The sequence below is a fragment of the Helicoverpa armigera genome, chromosome 2 (assembly GCF_030705265.1).
Source record: "Helicoverpa armigera isolate CAAS_96S chromosome 2, ASM3070526v1, whole genome shotgun sequence".
Lineage (NCBI taxonomy): Eukaryota > Metazoa > Arthropoda > Insecta > Lepidoptera > Noctuidae > Helicoverpa > Helicoverpa armigera.
In genome coordinates, this window is record NC_087121.1 from 11,475,408 (window position 1) to 11,496,486 (window position 21,079).

Below are 21,079 nucleotides of genomic sequence, written 5' to 3' on the forward strand. Positions count from 1 at the left end.
CGCCCCGCACCTACGCGCGGAGGTGCGTGTTTCTCCGCATGTATGTGCGTGATCTGCATGAACGCGCGTGGATGCATTTTCAGTGTGTTGGACTATGCGTGTTTTCCATACAAACGGAGATATTTCCATACAACGGAAAAAAACGCATCCACGCACTACGCTGCATCATGCGGGGCAGTGTGATAATCGCCTTAGTGTAGGTAGTAATGATGAATGACATGAGGTCACAAAAACAAATAACTGGATATTCCCTCACTTAAGATAAGTATAAATATAGATTACAGTTTAAGACAGCGTTTTATAGAGGTAAGTAAAAAACCGAAGGTAAAAAACTCAGATATTAATAGACTAGCGCTTCTGCTGGGAATATCAAAATCTTTGACAAAAAGTGTTGTTAACAAAATAATTTTCCCCTATCATGTGGAATTTTTTGTTGTTGATTGCAGTTCAATTATTTCTTTCGTGTCCAATTTAACCGTGTTAATAAGGTGTTGGTCATTAGATTATCTATTTTATGGTATTATAATTTTGTATAATGGAAGCGGCTTCGCGAGTAAAACAAAAAATATCATGTGTTTTTTTAATGGAAGATAGGGGCAATATTACTCCGACATTGCCACCCTAACACCAACTGTCAAAATCAGTTGTGGACGAGAGGTGAAAGGTTGTCGAAACTCGAAACAAGTTTCGTAAAACCTAGTTTTATCAGTGATATTGTGTGAAGTGGCCGAACGTGTGTTACAGTATTATAGGAAATCTGTACATATGTTTCAAAAGTTATAAATAACAGCCTGTCAGTTAATAAAAATCATCAAATATGTTTAAATCATTACTCAATTTGGTTGTTGTGATATTATGTTTTGCATCTGTAAACACGAAAAAACGACTAAAGTTTTACGAGGAAAAGGTTAGTATTAACATTTATACATAATTTTGTCATTGTTTAAAATAACTTTAGTGTATTTTATACGTGTCACGAAGTTTTGACGAAGTTTTCAAGTAGAAAAGTTTTGATAAATCCATCTCAACTTTTTGACCTATTGTCTAATTAAAGTGTTCATAATCGTGTATGAAATGGCAACTAAATCTATGTTGGTCTGAAAAGATAAGAAAGTAGTAAGAAACTTGGTTGATAATATTTTAAAATATATTTTTCTATACCAAAATAACTTTTTGTGGGTTTTATTTAACAAAGCAAGTTGAATAACCAGTTTTGTATTTTTATTTATAGACAATTACTATTCCTCCGGTAAGAAATAATTTATATAGCTCCCATTTTTATTTAATTAGTAAAAAACATGATTCACCCATATGGCCTTCAAATAATTCTGTTTTACTTTTAGTTTTGTTTTAATTTACTGATTAAAATAAGAATGTGATCTCATTAGGTCCTATTGTGTACATTCTCCTTTCTTTTGTTTCCTCTGCTTAAAGAGGTTTTGCAGAGGTTGGTATGATAACACAGTATTGTTTTTAAGAGTAAGAGGTTGTAGTTACAAGACTTAAAAAATGCTGGCTGTTTTAAACTTTATCTTCTAGACTATAGGATTCCATTTTTACAGTATTTTCCTTTATTAAAGCTTGTGTGTGTGGTTAGATATTAATGAAAAGTTTCCACTTTTATATACCATACTAGCTGTTCTCCCGCAGTTTCACCCGCATTCTGTGGGAAATACTGCCCTTATTGGGATAAAATATAATGTTATTCACAGAAAACATAGCTTTCTAATGGTATAAGAATGTTTAAAAATCAGTCCAGTAGATTTTCAGTATATCCATTACAAACAAAAATCAAATTTTTCCTCTTTATAATATTAGTAACGATATGGAAATGTATCCTTGAATTTACTTATCAATATTATGGTTAGTTATGTACCTAAAATACATAATTCTGTTATTTTCCCTAAAACACATCAACACCAGTCATTATTTTAACCTGCCACAGTGTCTGCTTTAGTTTTTATGTGCATACAACACTACACAATCTATAACTTTCTGAAGCAACCAAAACAAACATAATAGGTACCATAACTTCAAACTACACAATTTTGTCATTACATATATCTAATCTATTAATACATTAACTAATTTATGCAAACGAAACAGACCCTTGATTAGATTAGATTAAAAATACATGGTAATTGCTTTAACTATATGGATAAATATTTCATTAACTTATCACTGAAGTATCATCTAATCTGCCTAGTATTTTAAGGAGTTCCTAGCTTCTACCACCCATTTCTTTGGGCCTACTTCGTCATAATTTTGTATCCTTATTAACTACCTACCACCAAAACCCATTCAGTAGTTAGTGTTAAAGAGCAACGAAGAAGTATGTTTTTATCAGGATCCATAATACTTATTACTTTTACAGAATATCCATGAAGCGCAAGAACTGACCGACCAGAATGTGAGAGACTTAGCAGCACTATCTGATATGACACATTTCAGACAAGTCCTAGACGAGATCCTGGTACCAAGAGTAGTTGGCACACCAAACCATGACAAGGTCGGCAACTATATAACCCAACAAATGAGGGATTTAGGCTGGGATGTTACGGAAAATGTCTTCTCAGATACAACTCCTGTCTTCGGGACCTTGAACTTCAAGAACATTATCGCCAAGTTGAACCCTGATGCTGAACGGTTTTTGGTCCTTGCTTGCCATTATGACAGCAAGTATATGAGGGAACATGTGTTTGTTGGTAAGTTTGTTCTTTCTTTATAGTGTTAAGACCAAGTTTTTGTGTGTTGTGTGCAATGGGTAATTTTTGCACAGTTTGCACTAAATATCTTTGGGTCACTGAAGTTAGCCATTTGTTTTTGCTTGTCCGAAGTTGGCGACTAAGCGTGAGGAGGGAGTCAAATGGCTAACTTCAGAAAAGCAAAGTTATCTGTCGCGAACTGTATTTACCATGTACCTACCTAAGCAATTTCGTGAAGTACATATTAGCCTTGAAAAGCCACATCATTGTTGGGTGATGTAAATTAGATCTTTTCAACTAAAGCACCGACTGGCAGACTAAATTCAATCCCAAATAACCCAAAAACATTTGCTCTTCCGACTTATTTTCTACGAACTACATGACAAAGGCACTTTTTTATGCCCCATTTGAATTAGATTTACTCGGTTACTCCATATCCTCTCTAAGTTCCGAGAAAAAGCTGGTAAACATATTGATAATGCGGGTCTCAAAGACCTTGATAATTTCAGTAAAAGGCATCACCCACACATACCTATACGCTTTGTCTTCTGGACAAATCTGCTCCCCTGGTTTGCGTCCCGTGGGAACTACTCTGCGCACCCGGATAAAAAGTAGCCTTCGGCTCGGTAGTTACTAAGATTAGCGTGTTGAAACAAAGAAACATGATAACTTGATGTCCACTTATAAGCAACGGAATTGGCAGACTGGTGCATCGTGTTTCATCGACAGACAAAGAAGAGATACATACTTTACATATTTAACTGTCCGTGAGAATTACTTTACATTAGAACAACATAGGTAGATAGTAGACACAGTAACTCTAATTAGCATTCTAAAATGGAAAGAAAGGTGTGCTTGATGAATCTAAACTAATAAAAACCTGAGCTGAACTGTTTGCATGCGCTAATGTTAGATAGCCCATTTATCAAGGAAAGCTATAGGCTTCGTTTAATCTGCGTGCGCCAAGTAGTTCAAACAGTACGCGGGTGAAACTGCGGGGAACAACTAGTTTGACATATGAAACAATATATCTTCCAAAGAATGGTGTGGTCTTTCGGCAGTTCACCGTATTAATTTATCTAATGAAGGCCTCGGGGCCCGGGGCTGTTCTTGATGGCAATAACAATAACGTTGATTAAACTGCCGTAGCCCGTAATAAGCTAACTGTTAGCTAACACATATCGGCATGACTTTCGGGGTCAAAGTAGATTTCTGATTGTTTTATCAAACTAGGTATTCCCCGCGTTTTAAGTCTTCCACGTCCCGGGAAACCACTCGCCGTAACGGGGTAAAAAGTAGCTTTTATTCAGCCTATCATGGGATCTAGACTGTCCGTGTATCCATCTAAATCTATTCAGTAGTCTGACGGTTTTTCACACTTCCTTTCGTATTTATAACATGACCAAGTATTGTGGTAGGTAGCAAACTGTTTTTAAATAATTTTCTGAATCACTAATGATGAAATCATTGCATTGTATGCCATACAGTAATATTCATCTATAAGTATTCTGGACATGTATCGGTGTATGATTTTCTCGTGACCTCAAACGGTGGTCTCGTGGGATAGCCGCTGTTTGGCTATCAATCACGAGGGAAATATTCCCATTCTCTTCTGTGTAATAGATTCGCGATCAATATGAAAAATAATAAAATCGGTTAAGACACTGATTTAATCTGTTTGGCAAAGAAAGGCTGGACTAGGAAAGATGCAAGCAATGACTGTAAATTGGTCAAGGCAATACTCAAACATTCACACATCACATCAAAGTTCATTGGCTTTTATTATCTTTTACATAATATGTACTCTTAATTATTATCTCTATATTTTCTTAAAAGAGTAAGAAAGAATGAAAGAAAATGACATTCATTGACTCATCACAAATGGGGGCAAAAAGTACGTACAAAAAATCATGTGTATGCCAGTATTCCAGCCATTAGGTACCCTTTTTAAACCCTATACATAGGTACTTACACCCAACCCTTGACATCGCCAAAACTTAGACCATAAAAAAAAAAGCATATTAACCTGCTCCTCAATTCTAGGTGCAACGGATTCAGCAGTACCGTGCGCCATGATGATAAACCTGGCCAAAGTGATGTCTGCCCAATTGGATCCCCTCAAGAACAACCGTCTAAGTCTCATGTTCATATTCTTCGACGGAGAAGAGGCTTTCAGGCAATGGGGGCCCAACGACTCCATCTATGGGGCCCGCCATCTGGCCAAGAAATGGCACGGGACGGAGTATAAAGATGGAGCGAATGAACTGCAGAGAATGGTGAGTTCTAGTTTTTGTTGGGTTTTCCCACGTTTAGTGACTGATAATTTTCCAATAGTAGTTTAGAGCCCGTATATTCTGTCTGGGTGATATTATTACCTGTGGGTTGTTTCCTTTCCTATTTGATAAAGAGCCTTTATAGGCCTAAAATAAAACAAAAATGACTCGTGATTTGAACTAGGTTGTTTATAATGTCGATTTTGTGTCGTTCGAATAGAGATCTCTATGTAAATACTCGACGATCGTCAAATGTATACCACAATTTTATTAGAGAGCGATCCTCAGTAAAATACATCAAAGTTAACATCGTAATTATGATACATTTTTGAGCTAAATAAACTCTCACAGACAATGAACTTGGCGAACAATAGGTATCATAAGTTAATTAACTATGAGAAATGCTCAATTAAATAAAGTTGTAAGTAAATAATTTGAAAGCAGGCGCCTTTTATCAAGAGTTGTGTCATTCATACTTACAGTTCATGGCCTATCATTTTAAATGTGTCTGAACAATAAAAAAAATAACGATAGCCTGACCTTCGTGTTGTGTGCTCTACGTGTCATAGATACAGGATTATTTACAATTAACTTTTTATATCGTGTCTAAGAAAGATATGAAATTAAAAAGCATTGTTTGATTGTGGTCTTCATTATAAAATATATCGAAGTTACCGAAAAATAAGAATCACAATAAAAATCTCTTTCTCACATGTGTGAAATTGACAAGATAAGTACATAACTCTTTTAATACCTACCTGTCCAATGGACATCTGGTATCTCAAAATCCATTCGTCACAAAGTTATCTGAAATTCGTCATGAATTCAATTCAGATACCAGATACAGCTACCGTTCCTAGTTGAGTTGAATGTTGACGAATGCAATTAAGGTGTATTCAAAAAGTTTGAGGTTTCAACTAACTTTTTGGAATTGAATTCGAAATTGACAGCGAACTATGAACATGTTTCGCCGAATATGTTTTACGAGAATTTTCGTGCATGGAATATATTCCATTTACGGAAATTGGCATATGAGCTTGCAAATACAGACTTCAATATATAAAAAGGCTAGCTTCCGCCAGTGGTTTAACCCGCGTCCACGCACCCTGATAAAATGCAGTCGTTGGCCTTCCTCGATAAATCTACCTACCCAAAACTGAAATAATTTGAAACCAATTCCTGAGATTACAACGATCAAGCAATAAAACAAACTTCAGCTTTATAATATTAGTACAATACAGATGGGATTTATTGAGATCTTATCAACAAAATTCACGAGTTTTATGAATTACATAACCTTCATCATCATGTAATACATCCACTTCAGCATACAGTCTTATCTCCAAATCTACTTATCTCGTCAACCTCGTATCGTCGAGGAAATATAAAGCCCTTTCACAGTTCCCCACTTGATATTTAACCCGCGTACTTTCCCACCCTAATGAACGGGGAAGACGATCTGTAAAGAGGTCCTTTATTTAATTAAAGACTTTTTTTTTTTTTTAAGAACTTTCTAGGTTAAACGAGTTTAAGAATAGTTGTTCTTTTGTTTAATTATGTTTCGGTGGAATTTGTTTTTAAATGTAATTTTGTTCGTTTCTTTGATATTTAGGTATCAAACGAACAAAATTACATTTAAGATTAATAATTCGGTACAAGGAAAATCTGCCTACACTAATTTTATAAATGGCTCTGATGTGCGTTGCATGGCATGTTGTTCGCTTATCTGATAGTCTCATTTGTACCTCCTCCTGAAAACTATCCTGTTTCAAAAAAAAATATTCCCTAATATACTGCAAATAAATCTTATCAAAATGTCAATCATAAACGCGAAAATCTCGCTGCCTATTTTGCAACGTTTAGGGTTTTAGAAGTTTTCTCGTACAGATGCCTAATGCTTTTGTAACTACCTAAGATGGTATCACTGTTTTTCTATTTCTTCGTTTCTCTTTGCCCAACTGCGCAAGAAAGAGTGTCACGTGTTTTAAAAGTCTCCTTCCTCCACAGGATGTCCTAGTCCTCCTCGACCTACTAGGCGCACCCGACCCAGTATTCTTCAGCTACTTCCAGTCTACAGAGAAGTGGTACGTCCGTCTAGCTGTCGCCGAACAGAGACTGGCTGAGCTGAACCAGTTCGAGGCCTACTCTAGGGGGAAGGTGGAACAGACCTACTTCAGGCTCAGGAGTTCTGGGGCTGTTATTGAAGACGATCATATACCGTTTATGAGGAGAAGTGAGTATTATTTTCTAGCTATAAAAAAAATCTGATGGTTTATCTTAGAAAGGCCGGTGAGCCATACAGCCATGTACATTGTCTTTGTACGCGAGGCTCAAGAGCCCTCAGTAGTTGCCGAATCGCTAAATCTAAGAAAGTCAATGTGCATGAAGATTTACATACACTAGTATGGTTCACCCGCTTTCGTGGTAAAGAAGTCGGTTACAATACGATATATTTTGGAATATAATCATCAATCTATATTAAACTTCTTTGGGACGGGTTGGCCAATTGAACGCGTTAAGTAATAGGGATGTTTGCGTCAAAATAGTAGCTAAGTGACGTCATCGACAAAACTTTGGCTTAGATTATTTGCATGATATTCGAGGAAATTACTCTCTCCAGTTCTATGAACAACCAATACTGACTTTTTAGCGAAACAATACTTGTGTCGTTACTATAGTAACATACTGAGAGACAACTAATGGTAAGGTCTCATCAATAGGGTATTACATGCATTTTTGAAATATATCTTAAATAAACTCTTTAGTCTTAATATATCTCTAAAAAATTAAAAATATTTTTTTTTCTCACGTTATGTACGAATATAAATTAATTGTTTTATCATAATTTCAAATTTCGCGCGTATTTCGCGAAAACGCGGCACACAACGGACGCCATGATTGTTTTTTGGTCATGACGTCATTACGCTACTACAGCTGTCAGTAATACATATTTTGATACCTATGTATTGAAAATTTTAACTGACACTTTTGTGTACTACCGTAATGACGTCATTAGCATGGCGGCGACATTTCGTAGTGTTCAAAGACAGATAAAAAAACCTAAACCTAAAAACTTTAAACTGCAATAAAAAATATATTTATGTACCTTACGAAGTGAAACTAACATTTCCCGATTGCATTTCCTCTAAACAATCATTGTAATTCACTTTTAATTTTTTTCTCATCTAGACTAAAATACCCTATTAACATATAACGTCATCGACAGAAAGCTAGGAGGATAATAAATTAACGCAACAGGAACCTCGATACAAAACTTACTAAGAAATTATCTACAGATTTATTAATCTCGCAGAACTTTTTATTCTGTCTTGTTCACTTTTCTTAGTATCTCTGCAATTGGAAATACCCGAACACCCGTATCGTGGGTCTACGTGATTCTCCCAGAACGGAGAGTTGGCTTTTAATAAAGGATTTTCCTGTTCTGCCATTACGGTACTATAATACGCCCTTGTGAGAGCAACAAGGGAATTCGTTTTGTGCAAATCATATCATATTAGCGCCATATTGTTTTTTAGGGAGGGGAAAAGGGGGTTTTGGCGGCTGTCTTGTGAGTTCGAAAATGGCTGGCCTATTTTTGTATTGATTTAATTTTTTTGTTATAAGTATACTCAAATGCAATTAGAAGCCCTTGCAGGCTGTAATGAAATGTAATGGTGACATGTGGCCGTATATTGACCCTGTTTGCCCTATAAAAATGTACTCACGGACAATTAATGGATAATTCTAAGGCTATATTTTGAATTCAAATTCAAATCATTTATTTGTGGTTTGATGGTATGATAGCCGACTTGGACACCTAAGGGAAAGCATGGAAGCCTGTTATTTTGTGTTATATCTGCTGACTCATAAATATTAAATATACTGATATTATGAGCTCGAATATGAAAAATAACAACCTACCTTCCTACATAATCGCAGAATTCTGTAAAACACTTCACACATGTTTGTTGTTGACGACTTTTATCATATCAGCAATTCCGTTACCGAATTTCGACTAAACAAAAATTTCCCGAAATTGATAACAATAGTGCAAATAAATAGGTAGTGACATATATTAAAGTAGGTACTTAAATATTTTTCCGATAAACTTCCAATATCGATGGCGTCAGAGTAAAATCAAAATAACTTCGCAAATTAATGAATGATGCAATGAATTTTACTAATAAGAGTAAATAAACTCGAAAAAAAATCGCATTGCGGTCGTATAACCGGGTTTACATAAATTACTCTTAAATACTTTTTACACTTTATTGCAAAAAAAGTGAAACACACATTATTGTTTTTAATTTTTATGTTATCTTTTTTTATATTTTCTTTATTTTTAAGTTTCCTTTGTAAGAAATGTAGGTACCTATTCGGATTTGAAGTCGTGTAAATCACACAAATAAATTATTAAAGGGTTTTATCTAAACTAATCTAAAGTATGGCTATGTTAGTAACGTAACACGTAGATATAAATAAAATGTAGCTTTTTGGTGGATTTTTCTTACTTTGCATTAACTTCTACGTGATCTGATTTACATGCGACTGTCCTAAAATCCTACAGCTCATTGGTATGCGCGGTATAGTTTCAAACGAACGATTATTTCATGGTCGAATTATCAAAAATAGATTTCTAGGTTTCCTCATTTAAATGACGTTTGAATTTGCTTATGATTAATATTATCTTTGCTAAATAAATACCGTATTTTTAGGTATTACGTACTTGAGCTCAGCAATTTTTTTTCGTACCTAACTCATGATTGTTTATTGAAGCATGTTTTTTTTTATGTAGGTAAAGGATTCCACATGCATGGAACTTTAAATAACCTAGGTACATGTTATTAAATCTCGCCGAAGTATTTTTATCAACACGTGGTAACTCATAATCATTTAGTAGGATATAATAAGTAGGTAGTTACGGTACATACATACCATGCATGATTTGTATTTACCATAAAATATTTATTAGATTTACATAACCATGAAATGATTACTTATTGTATTTTATTATTTTAAGATTAGATTGTATGGTGTATTTATTGGCATTGAAAGTAACACTGAGAAAAGTAAATGGCACGATCAGTATTATAAAGTAGGCGACACGTGACAAGGTCAAATCCTATTTGTTGTTTATTACATAGAATAGATATATGATGATTAAACTGAAGATTGTTCTGACAAGCAATTCTTCTATTTAAATGTAAATGTTCCGAATATTAGATTACACGTTTTATTATGTATAATTCAGCCTTTAATCATCGCTATAAAAGGTTTTTCTTAAATTTATTTGCCAATTGCAAAATTACTAAGATTTATTTCTAATTAAATAGTTAATTTTCCCTTTAAAAGTACACAAACCAAGAAAGTAATCCTCTTTGCTACGCTTCATTTAACAATAAAATGATACCAGTAATGAGGTGGAAATTTTCTTATTTGTGCTTACGCATGCGTGGAATCGATAGGAAGTATGCTGAACTTCAAGGATAGATATATATCTATTAGTAACAGCAACAAATCTTAGAACGAACTTGATTAATTAACGAAAATGTTGAAACATCATCTGCCTAGCCTTTTTCCAACTACATAAGTTAGGGATGGCGTCCAGTCTAATCGGATGCAGCTGAGTAGGTATAGTTATCGGCACGGATAATGAGCTCTAGGCGGAAGAGTGGGGACTGGGGAGCGCTTTGCGCACTGTACACCTATGGCAATAAACCAATAAATCACTTCTGCGCAGGTGAAGGTCAGGGCTCATTATCCTTGCCGATGATTTTACCAGTGTTAAATGTCACGATAAAAGTTATTTCTTTCTCATAGTCGTAAAACCTTCACTTTTTCTGCAAACGGCATCACTTCTTGCCAGCAATGGAGCTCATGTACAATTCAATACAAAGTTACAATTTAAAAATTCAATACGTAAACAGTATAAAATAAACTACATATATCACAAAAATATCCGGCGACGCAGTGTCATGCAGTGTCCAGTAGCCGGCCACGAAATCGCTGAAATCTTACACCCTCAACCGCACCACGGGCAAATTTTATCTTTCTTGTATTACGAAATAAGTTTCAGGTGATACTCTCACCATTACATAGATAAATGTAACTATAAAACAAGATCATTAATTTGTAACTGATCTGGGTGAATTTCTCCCTAATATACTTACAGACTATGTTTGTTTGGCAATTAGCTAAGACGTGAATTTGCTGAAAAATTATGCATATAGGTATGGTCGCCGTTTTGTTTGTCTTTTTTTCAGACTAATGATATGTTGAAAACTGAATATTTTGTTATTATTTGGGTAACTAAAGATTGTTCAAATTATGCTTCAGACATCAGCATCCTATTTCTGGGCATACGTTCCGATCCCACACACACACACCAAAACTGTGTGTAATTTTTTTGCACGCAAGTTTACCTTACTAGTAGTGTGGTAATAAAATATGTTATAAATGTATATTCGTCAATTGTTTCAGATGTGGATATCCTACACGTAATACCATCGCCGTTCCCGTCCGTGTGGCACACTCCAGGCGACAATATGGCGGCACTAGACTTCAAAACTATTGAGAATCTCAACAAAATATTCCGAGTTTTCGTCGCCGAGTACCTTCACATACAGCCTAAGTAGCGCCGATATTACTCAGGCAAGATATTTAGCTAATATTGTAAATCTGGAATCGTGGTACGAAATATTGTATTTATAGATAGATGAACTTTAAGCGTTTACGTACAATTTATGAAATATCAAATGTATTGAAACAATGAAATAAGGCTCTTCCACACAAACGAGATATTTACACGCGTAAAAAACATATACATATAAGGTATCATAAAAGGAGTCTAGTATACTGTATACAACCTACCATAGACGTAGTTATGCAGAAACGTTCCAACCCACAAGTCACCCGAAATCGAGTTATTGTGATTGAACAGCCTAAAATTTAGCATATGGTTATCTAAACTCAATATAATTCAACAATAAAACCTCTAGTATATACCTTTACTAGTTAGAATAAAAAAGAATACAACTGAAACGCGTAAATGCTTATATCTCAAATTCAACTTACAGTGGGTTGGAACGTTTCTGCATAACTACGTCCCATTAATCAATTTTCATTTGATTTATTTTTCCGACCCAAATATCGACCAATAGAATTGCACCATTCGACGTCACGTGGTACAACCTACATGGTATTCACTGACCTCTATATATAACACTGGACAGGCTGTTCCGTACGTTTGACAGCATTTTTTTTGTGCCCATTTGAAGCGCCAATATCGTCTAAGCGAGTGTCCACAGAACTAATTTTGACGTATAATTTCAAAAGGCTGTGAGAGAAGTGTTTGTTCATTGGTTCACTGTAAAATAATTTTAGTACCACGGACACTCGCTACGTCTAACAGCGCCAAAATGGCGATTATCAAACGGGCACAAAAGCACGTTGACAACAGCCTGTCCAGTGTTATATATAGAGGTCAGTGATGGTATTATAAGTGAATATATCTATGTGTAGTTGTCGGTGTTCAATATTTCGCAATTATTTATTTTATATCTTTAAATGAAAATGAATTCCAAAATTTTCTATCTCTCTACATTCCTTTATGTGTATATAATTTAATATGTATAAGTTAAGTTGACACTAATTAATTCATTACTTAAATTTAATAAAAAATATATTTTAATCGCGAAGTGATATTAACAAAACGTCGTATTGTTCTACGTATGCCGTTTGTGCCAAACTGCTGAAACTATTCTTTGGTATCAGTGGGGGTAAGGAGAGATCCGCGAGATTATATTTTTATAAATGATTAATTGTTATGTTTCGGATTTTAATTAGAAGTTCCAGTTTTGAATATTGAAAATCGATAAGAGCTTTAAAATAATAATCAATTTATTTTCTATACCGATATTGTTGGTTATGTATGCTCGATAATTTTCTCGAAAAATGAATTAAATATTTTTTACACTTTCGGATTATTTTACAATTTATACTTTTACACATATTTTGTCTTGCCTTATTTAAATTTTAATCAACTTGTACATTCCAAATCTTTTTTCATTGTATTTTTAAATGAATTTATTTCTTTATAATTATGATGCTATAGAAAGGGTATGATTTAAGCTGTCACCAATTTAATTCATTTTGTGTTTCTTAAATAATAGGGTTTGCCCTCAAAATAGTAGATTTGTCACCAAAATGTATCACCAAACAACATAAAATCAATTCCACAATAAATTACCGAAAATCATGGAGATACGGGGTCAAGTACCAAATAATTGGTTTTGTATGTATTATAATAGGTTTGTCCTAATAGTATTTAAGCAAACTAATTTAAAGAGATCACCAATAAATCATATATTATATCACTAGAAAATTTCATGAAGGTCTAAAAATGTAGGGTAGTCGTCATCATCCTTTGAACCAAAAGAGTCTACTACTTAACTGGCCATGTGCCTCCCCCAAGGGTCTTAATTTCCACAGGTAGTATAAATATATTTAAATTAAATTTCTAGCTGAATAGTAAATAAAACACTTAATTAAAGTCAAAATAATCAATATTTATTGTTAAAAATATCAATCACTGAATAATCAGCGCTGGTTTGGATTTTGAAGGGCGCCCCCTTTTTCTTTTCTGGCCAATAAGTAAATTTTTTGCTTCCGGTGGGGGACTAATAAAATGCACCCACAACAATGAACGTAATCTTGCATCTCGCTGCCCGCGCAGCGCATCGTACAACCAACCTACAACCCATTCTTTGAGGCCCGAAACGCGCCAATTTGTCTCCCTTCCCTTGCTCTTCCCTTTGAGCATATTTTCATTAAAATTATAAACTGATGTATTAAATTGGTAACGAATACATGATTTTAATAACTGAACGTAATAAAATGTAACTACTGTATTGGTGACAAAATAACAAATAAAAAGGAGTCGCAGTCAGGGATCGATTAATCGATTTATTTGGTGACAGATCTACCATTCTGAGCACTAAGCTATTATTTAAGTAATAAAACTATTATTATAAGAACGAAGTTTATATTCATGTAATGCACTACAATTTTATTGGTAATCCATCTCATATTTTACACATTATATTGACAATAATTTGGTAATTCATACCTGGGAACACCTTTGTTTATCTGAGAACGAAAATATTTCGTGGCGATAGATCTATTTATTAGGTGATACAACTTGATGACAAATATAAATTTTGGTGACAAAAAATATAGTTCCCCTATAGAAATGTATTATGTACTTGCAAGAACATATTTTTCTAAACAGATATTTTAACATATTTGTTAAACTATTTATTTTTGAAAATCAATTTTAGTACTTCTGCTAAGTATAATATTTTACAAAAGGGCCGCAAAAACATGACGTTCCTACAACGGTTGTGGAAAATTGCAATTATTTAATCATAAAATCGTGTCGAAAATAACATATTTTTATTCGCTTTACTTGATGTAAATATGTATTTAGGAAATCATCATAATAGACTTTAAAGCTTTTGTGTAAAGTCGATATTTGCTTAAATGTACTTAATATAAGAGGTCACCAATTTTACTCGTTCGAAAAATGTACCCAATTTTTGTGCTCGAAAGTGTAACCTCTAATCAGAAAGATAAATGTTTGTATACGTTTTTTAGATATCGCTAACTGTTGTCTGTGGTCAAACTTCGATGTTCATAGTTACGGAGGTCAATGACCTCGCTTTTCAAGAGATTATGATCAGTAGGTATTTGAGTAGACTGGCCATTGGGCATATCTATGCTATATGTAATGTCATATCAAACTGGCTATATAATTAGTCTGAACTCTAAAGTACCTACTTATCAATATAATTATTAAGTCTCCGCGAGATTGTTAACTACGCTTTGGTAAACAATACATTAGGACTGAAGTTCAATTATGTATATTTCTTGAAATATTATTTTCACTTCTAGTTTAGTTACTTACCTCTCTTATTTATCTTTTAAGCTTCAAAGTAAATAGTCTTCTATATAGTGTTAACGCCTACTAGAAAATCCAGGAATTTAAATTGTTTTAAAGTTTTATTTTCATTTTGGTGACAAAACGATACAAATTATGAATCGATGTGATATGATACGTATGTATACAAATTTTACTGCAAATGATAATTATTTAATCATAGATTAAATAAATACGTTGATGTTTTACAAAGTTGTTTTATTTATGAAATCGCAAGTTTGCAAACTAGTGTTTGGAATGGGAGCTGCTGACTGAAACTGCCTCAGCTGCATTATTTTCATTGATGGGGCAGAACCACATGCGACAGTCGCCTTCAGATATTATCGATCGATTTCACGCAGTCGCTGCACGTGCGGTCGGCAATTGCAGTCGCTCGCTTTCGAAACGTACTCCAGAGCAGCCTTATTTTGCTGACGGTTTTACTAGCATCGGCTTCAATGGAGACTATTGAAAATAAAGCGGCTGAGCACAAACTTTCGTGGTGTATGAATAAAACAACACATTGATTGATAAATACGGATTCTTAAAAACATTTATTGTTACGGCCTAACACAAACTTATCGTAGTCTCACACACATTTAAAACAGACTATCTAAGAGGGAGCCTTTGAATTTCTTCGACACTTTCTCTTCACATTCTTTCATTTTATCTTCAATGTTATTACGTTTAAGACTATTTGCGACTTGTCCTGAGACCTTTGTAGCGGTTCCACAAACTTTATTTACTTCATTCGGTTTTATTTTTACTTGATTCTTATTTACACTGGTAATAGTTACATTTGTCATTTTCTGTCTCATAGCATTCAGTTCAGCTTCTCTTTTCAGTTCATCGAGATTCATCTTAGTGTTATCAATACTTGCGAGCGTCGGTGATTTCGGTTTAAATTGTGTTACAACGGGTTTATCATTCTTTTTCTCTCTCTCTGTACTTTCTGTTTTACCTTCATAAGGTTTTCTGGAAGTACTTGTACATTTGTCTGTTTGTTTGCAGGAAGACGGTTCGCCAATGGGTTTGCATGTCAGAATTGTATGAGGTTCTGTATCTTTCTTATCGGAAGTCATACTCTTGCATATATCTGTTACTTTACTAATGAAGGTATCGTGACCAAACACAAGGGTATCCATTTCTTCAAGCTTCTGCGTACATTTTGGTTGTGAATCAGGTTCGAAGTACAATTTCATATCACTCTGACTGCTCATGTTGTCTATCTCTATTACTTCAATAGGTGGTGGGTCTTTATTATCTTTGCTGTATTTTCTTTTGTAGTTTTCGATACTGAAGTCTTCGTTGCTGTCGAACATTTCGTTAACTTTTGTAGTGTCATTCTCTGGATGTGGAACTACAGGGGGTGGACTGCTGAGCTGAGGTGAGCTGAGCTGCTGAGGCGAACTGAGCTGCTGAGGTGAGCTGAGCTGCTGAGCTGGGCTGAGCTGCTGAGCTTGCGGAATGAGACTGGTATCTGGGTTGGTGGTTTTCTTGGATCGTTTGATTTTGGTTCCGGTGGCATCCTTGTTTTTCCTGGAGACTGTTGGGAAGGGGGCGCTACTGGTAGTCGCGGTGTTTGTGGCTGTACTGATGGGGTTCACGGGGAATATTGTAACCTCAGGCTTTGGAGGAGCCACTACCAGTCCTTTATCTCTTTGGTATTTCTGGAATGAAGAATACGGTATTATTGAATTTTTTTAGTGTTCCTATATTATTTTGAAGGTCAATCCCATTTTATTATTCCAATTTGCTTTGTACCTTCTTCGGCAAATTCTTTAGTGAAAATCTCATCGTCCACGAAACGATAAAGATGTACCTACAGATTAATTTTCTAAAGTCAACTTACACATGGTTGTTTTTGAGGTCTACCTTACCTCAAACGAAGAATTTAAGTCATCTCTCCTTATAACGATATCTTCTAGGAACGAGTCCAAGAGTATGGACTTTTCAATGACATCAACTGGATTGTCGGGGTCGGCGATGAAATATTTCTTATTAAATGTCTCGTGGGGGAATATCCATTTGAATATGTCTGTAAACTTATCCAGGTTATCCTGTAAACACAAATTCACATTAATATTTAACAGCTAAATATATTATCACACAAATGTGCATACTTGTATGATGGTTCAATACTCTTTAATTGTTCAAAAAACAGTCCACGCTAATAGAGTCCCACACAAGCACAAAAGCTTCGAATTATTGAAGGCTCCTATTGAAAAATTATTTCACTGTCGGGAAGCTACACTACCCCAGAGTAACATAGGCTCTTGGGACGCGGGTGAAACCGCGGGAAACAACTATAAAAAGAAAATTTCACAGTATTTTGAGTTAAGTTATCCTTGAGTAACACAGGGTATATTTTAACTGGGTACAGGAAGAAGTCCCCCTAGGACGCGATTGAATCCGCGGGCAGTATCACTACATAGTATAAAACTGAATAAAACAAAGTCGCTTTTTCTGTCCTTATGTCAGTTTGTACGCTTAAATCTTCAAAACTACGCAACCGATTTTCATGCGGTTTTTTATAATAAGTAGAGTGAGTAAAGAGGAAGGTTTATCTGTATAATAACATAAATTGAATAGTGGGGAAATACCCTTATCCCGTGCGAAGCCGGAGCGGGTCGCTAGTGATAAATAAAACGTCAACTTACTTTCATACAAATAGCAGTATTCCAGATCTTATAGTCAGCTCTGAACGGCAGCTTCAGCACTGGGTTGAGGGAGTTGACTCGGTCTCCGTCCACTATGACTATGCTCCACTCGCGGCCACAGAACAGGTGTAAGTTCATCATTGTGTTGATAATCACATGGTTCTTGATCATTGGGTTTTTTGTTTCTAGGACCACTTCTGTAATGTTATAGAGATTATATGTTAATAGGCAAAATCTATTTGACAACCTCTGGCGTTATGGCTGACAAAGTCCCTAATTGGACGTTAATATTCGAAACCTGAAGAGAATGTGCTAATCTCAGGAACTATGGGACAAATTTGAAAAAAAATATCAGTATTAGAAAGGTAAGCTATAAGGGACATTTTATGCTGGTGCATTCTTCTGGGATGAATATGAAATGTTTTACCAATTTTTTTTTTTGTGAAAACCAAAAGCAATTTCCTTCTAGAAGTTGACTTTTGAAACAAATTTATCAAGGGAATGAATAAACCTGTAGATCAGCCCTTACCATCATAAATATCAGACCACGTGTAGAACCTATCCATCCAGTCTTGTTCATCGCCCTCCTGACACAGTATCAGCACCGGCTTATCCAGCATTGAGCGAACCGCCTTCAGGAACAAAATGATCTGTATGTTCCTGCCGAAGCTGAACGGGTCATTGATGATCACGCCACTTTTTCTCTGTAATACAAAAAACAATATTTTTCATTGACTTAGTGTAAATTTTTTATAACTGTATAGAGATCAGGCCATAGCGTATAATGGCCAACTTCCACTAGTGGCACCCAAAATATTTTTCTGGTTTTCTAGCCGTAAAAGAAGGTAGTTGTGTGAAGTTGTTTTAAAAATTTCTGTGATATTATTTTTATTTATTTATTTATTTATCTACATACATTTACCATTACAGGTTACCCCAATGCGATAAATGCGCCTTAATTAACATATAAATTATTTATACTAAAAACTAAAGTATTGGCTTGTGTTTAAACACCACCCAAAAAAGTACCTATTTTACTACCAAAAAAATTCTAAACGGTTACCAAAATGGATAAATGGTCACCAAATAACGTTTCCAAATATATTATTAGATAAAACCATTTTTTCGTATGATTGACTACTAAAAAAATATATGTACGTCTTTAAAATACACTTTAGACCAAATATTATATATTGTCACTACTTAGATGTTACCAATTATGTAATACCATGACTCCTAATTTGGTCATTTTTGTTAGACTAAAAAAGCTAACGATCGCTTGAATATTTCCCAAATACCAATTAATATACTAGGGTTCCCAAACGTACGTCGCTTATTTATTGTTATATGAATTTGTGTGTAACTCAGTGCGTTTAAAATGTAAGCACGCAACATGCAGCAAGCATGGCTTCTGTCACGGCTCTGGCGCTGCAGGGCTCCGGTGGTCCCATGCGAGCTTATCGTCGCAGATGGTTTTCACGCTCACCACCGCAGCTTCGGCTTGCTTGCTTGGCTTGCAAAGTTAGTGTCGAAAACGAATCGCTGCAAAACCGACTCCACGTAGTCTTGTCTGCCCTGCCCCTAGAGTGCAATTCAAAACCGCGTAGGCGCGGAGGGGCGAGGCGGCCTGCGAGCTGAGGCGCAGATGGTTTTCACGCTCACCAGCGATTCGTTTTCGACACTAACTTTGATTTTTGGTAGTAATATTAATCTTTTAGTTGGATAGAATTTGGTGACCATTAATCCATTTTGGGAACCAAAAATAATATTTGTGCGAGATATGCGATTTTTCTGATGTTATTTTATTTTTTTTGGATTATAATATTATATACTTTAGTGCCCTTTTAATAAAGTCAATTTATTTTTTTTGGAGTTGTTTATTTTATTTGCTGCCTCAGCTTAGAGTCTTAAAAATATTTTTGGTGACCGCCTAAATTATACCCTAAAGTATTTATCTACTATCTATAACTAATAATAAATAATGCATTCCTTGTGAATTCACTCGGAGAACAATAAAATAGATCCGTTTCACTTGCTATGACTTAATATCATTTCAAATTTTTTATACAACGGAATACCTGTTAATTGGCTGTCATATGATAAAAAAAGATTATGTTTATGTACAATCTATAATGCTTTACATTCGCTATAAATAGTTTACAATTATGTATTTACCCGTTTAAACTGCTTGAAAAGGAAGCGTATGCCTTCAATGTGGTGCTGTGGTATCTTACAGTTGTCTATGAAAATGGTTTCATCACCCTGCGAGAGGTATAGCCTGTCTGCCACATTCTGACTTCGGATCATTTTGGTTTATTGTGGATTAAACTGCAATAAATTCAAGGTTAAATTAAACTTTCCTTAAAAACACAGTGAAAAAAAATATATGTAAACGTTACAGAAACTTTGTTTAATATTGAAAAATTAAGAATACAGATTATTCTTGCCACACAATTTCAATTCTTTATGTATTTAACATGGTCCTTATATTTATAAAATCAACTAAAGTAGACCTGTCTTTCAGAGTGGTTTCTAAGAACACAGTCTCCTTTAGAAAAACCAGTGGGTGGGTACTAAGAATAAATGTATTGATCTTAACATCTATTTATGGCATTCAAAGTGGGATTGATAAACCTTGGCAATTAAGGTACCTCTCATATATTTTTTCTCTCATAAGTTATAGCTGGAATTCTCAGAAACTTGTAATCTTATATATTCTTCATTCCAGAAATGTTATCAAGTTTATGTATGCTATGTATTGGGCATAAGGTTTGTAAACATATAAAAAGTATTTAATCCTCATTCGGAGATAGAGTTGAAGGTGAAAAAAATTGATATTAACTTTGTAATGAAACATACTTACAGCTACTGTAAATATACGTCTACGACGGTAAGTTTTGATTCAATCTATTTAAAATAGACAGCGTCATGATTAAAATATAAAGCATTTCTAAATAAAATAGGGCCACAAATACTGATACACTCGTTTTGTGTACCTCTATGTCTTCAAACTCCTGCATGATATGTCTACTACGGTAAACATGATCCCAAAACATGGAAAATGATTATTAAAATAAAAACGTGAAACACTTGTTTACACAATGAAACAACACGGACGACTAATTTAGTTCTTTTTGCATTATTAATTACTAGGCTACAAATGCAAATTAATTCATTAAAACACAGGAGAATTCGCACAGTAAACTTGCTATCGGACAATCATTTTATTTAATACCAATAAATTAAAATGCATAAATCTAAGCGCAAAATAAATGCAATTGCTGACATTGCGTATGACTTCTTAATTTTGTTGGGTAATATTTTGACAGCGTCATAATAAGATTCTTCTTGCCCGCCATTGTAGGTAGCAAAGGGATTTTTGTATACAGCCTTATCATTCAAAGTCTTATCAGACAAAATGTGCGTCATCATTCATAAGCGCTTCAATTCAAACAAATGCATCTA

The 21,079-nt window shown here is 34.7% G+C and overlaps 2 protein-coding genes across 3 annotated transcripts; one reads left to right on the forward strand and one right to left on the reverse strand.

The window, feature by feature from the left end:
* The first annotated feature begins 625 nt into the window (after positions 1-625).
* LOC110378842 (glutaminyl-peptide cyclotransferase) lies at positions 626-15,167 on the forward strand. The gene is made up of 5 exons (XM_021338256.3): positions 626-907; positions 2,375-2,705; positions 4,749-4,981; positions 6,986-7,211; positions 11,459-15,167. The coding sequence occupies exons 1-5, from the start codon at positions 818-820 to the stop codon at positions 11,611-11,613; spliced, it is 1,035 nt and encodes a 344-aa protein (XP_021193931.1). The 5' UTR covers positions 626-817; the 3' UTR covers positions 11,614-15,167.
* Positions 15,168-15,477: 310 nt separating this feature from the next.
* Positions 15,478-20,918, reverse strand: LOC110378748 (uncharacterized). 2 transcript variants are annotated; one of them, XM_049843668.2, is made up of 6 exons: positions 20,611-20,918; positions 19,790-19,942; positions 18,144-18,318; positions 17,615-17,811; positions 16,835-17,014; positions 15,478-16,624 (listed from the first exon to the last, which is right to left on the reverse strand). In XM_049843668.2, exons 2-6 carry the CDS (start codon positions 19,919-19,921, stop codon positions 15,554-15,556), a joined length of 1,755 nt encoding a protein of 584 aa, XP_049699625.2. In that variant the 5' UTR covers positions 19,922-19,942; positions 20,611-20,918; the 3' UTR covers positions 15,478-15,553. The 2 variants fall into 2 exon arrangements, with proteins under 2 accessions (XP_049699625.2, XP_049699624.2); XM_049843667.2 differs by having other exon boundaries at positions 20,478-20,917.
* Between the last annotated feature and the right edge of the window lie 161 nt (positions 20,919-21,079).

Bases quoted from the DNA above. Each gene is read 5' to 3' on its own strand.
- LOC110378842 (XM_021338256.3), top strand. From the start codon at position 818: ATGTTTAAATCATTACTCAATTTGGTTGTTGTGATATTATGTTTTGCA. The intron at 908-2,374 runs GTTAGTATTAAC...TTACTTTTACAG, and splicing joins TAAAGTTTTACGAGGAAAAG to AATATCCATGAAGCGCAAGA. The intron at 4,982-6,985 runs GTGAGTTCTAGT...CTTCCTCCACAG, and splicing joins CGAATGAACTGCAGAGAATG to GATGTCCTAGTCCTCCTCGA.
- LOC110378748 (XM_049843668.2), bottom strand. From the start codon at position 19,921: ATGATCCGAAGTCAGAATGTGGCAGACAGGCTATACCTCTCGCAGGGT. The intron at 17,812-18,143 runs GTAAGGGCTGAT...ATAACATTACAG, and splicing joins GTGGTCTGATATTTATGATG to AAGTGGTCCTAGAAACAAAA. The intron at 17,015-17,614 runs GTAAGTTGACGT...TTGTGTTTACAG, and splicing joins ATACTGCTATTTGTATGAAA to GATAACCTGGATAAGTTTAC.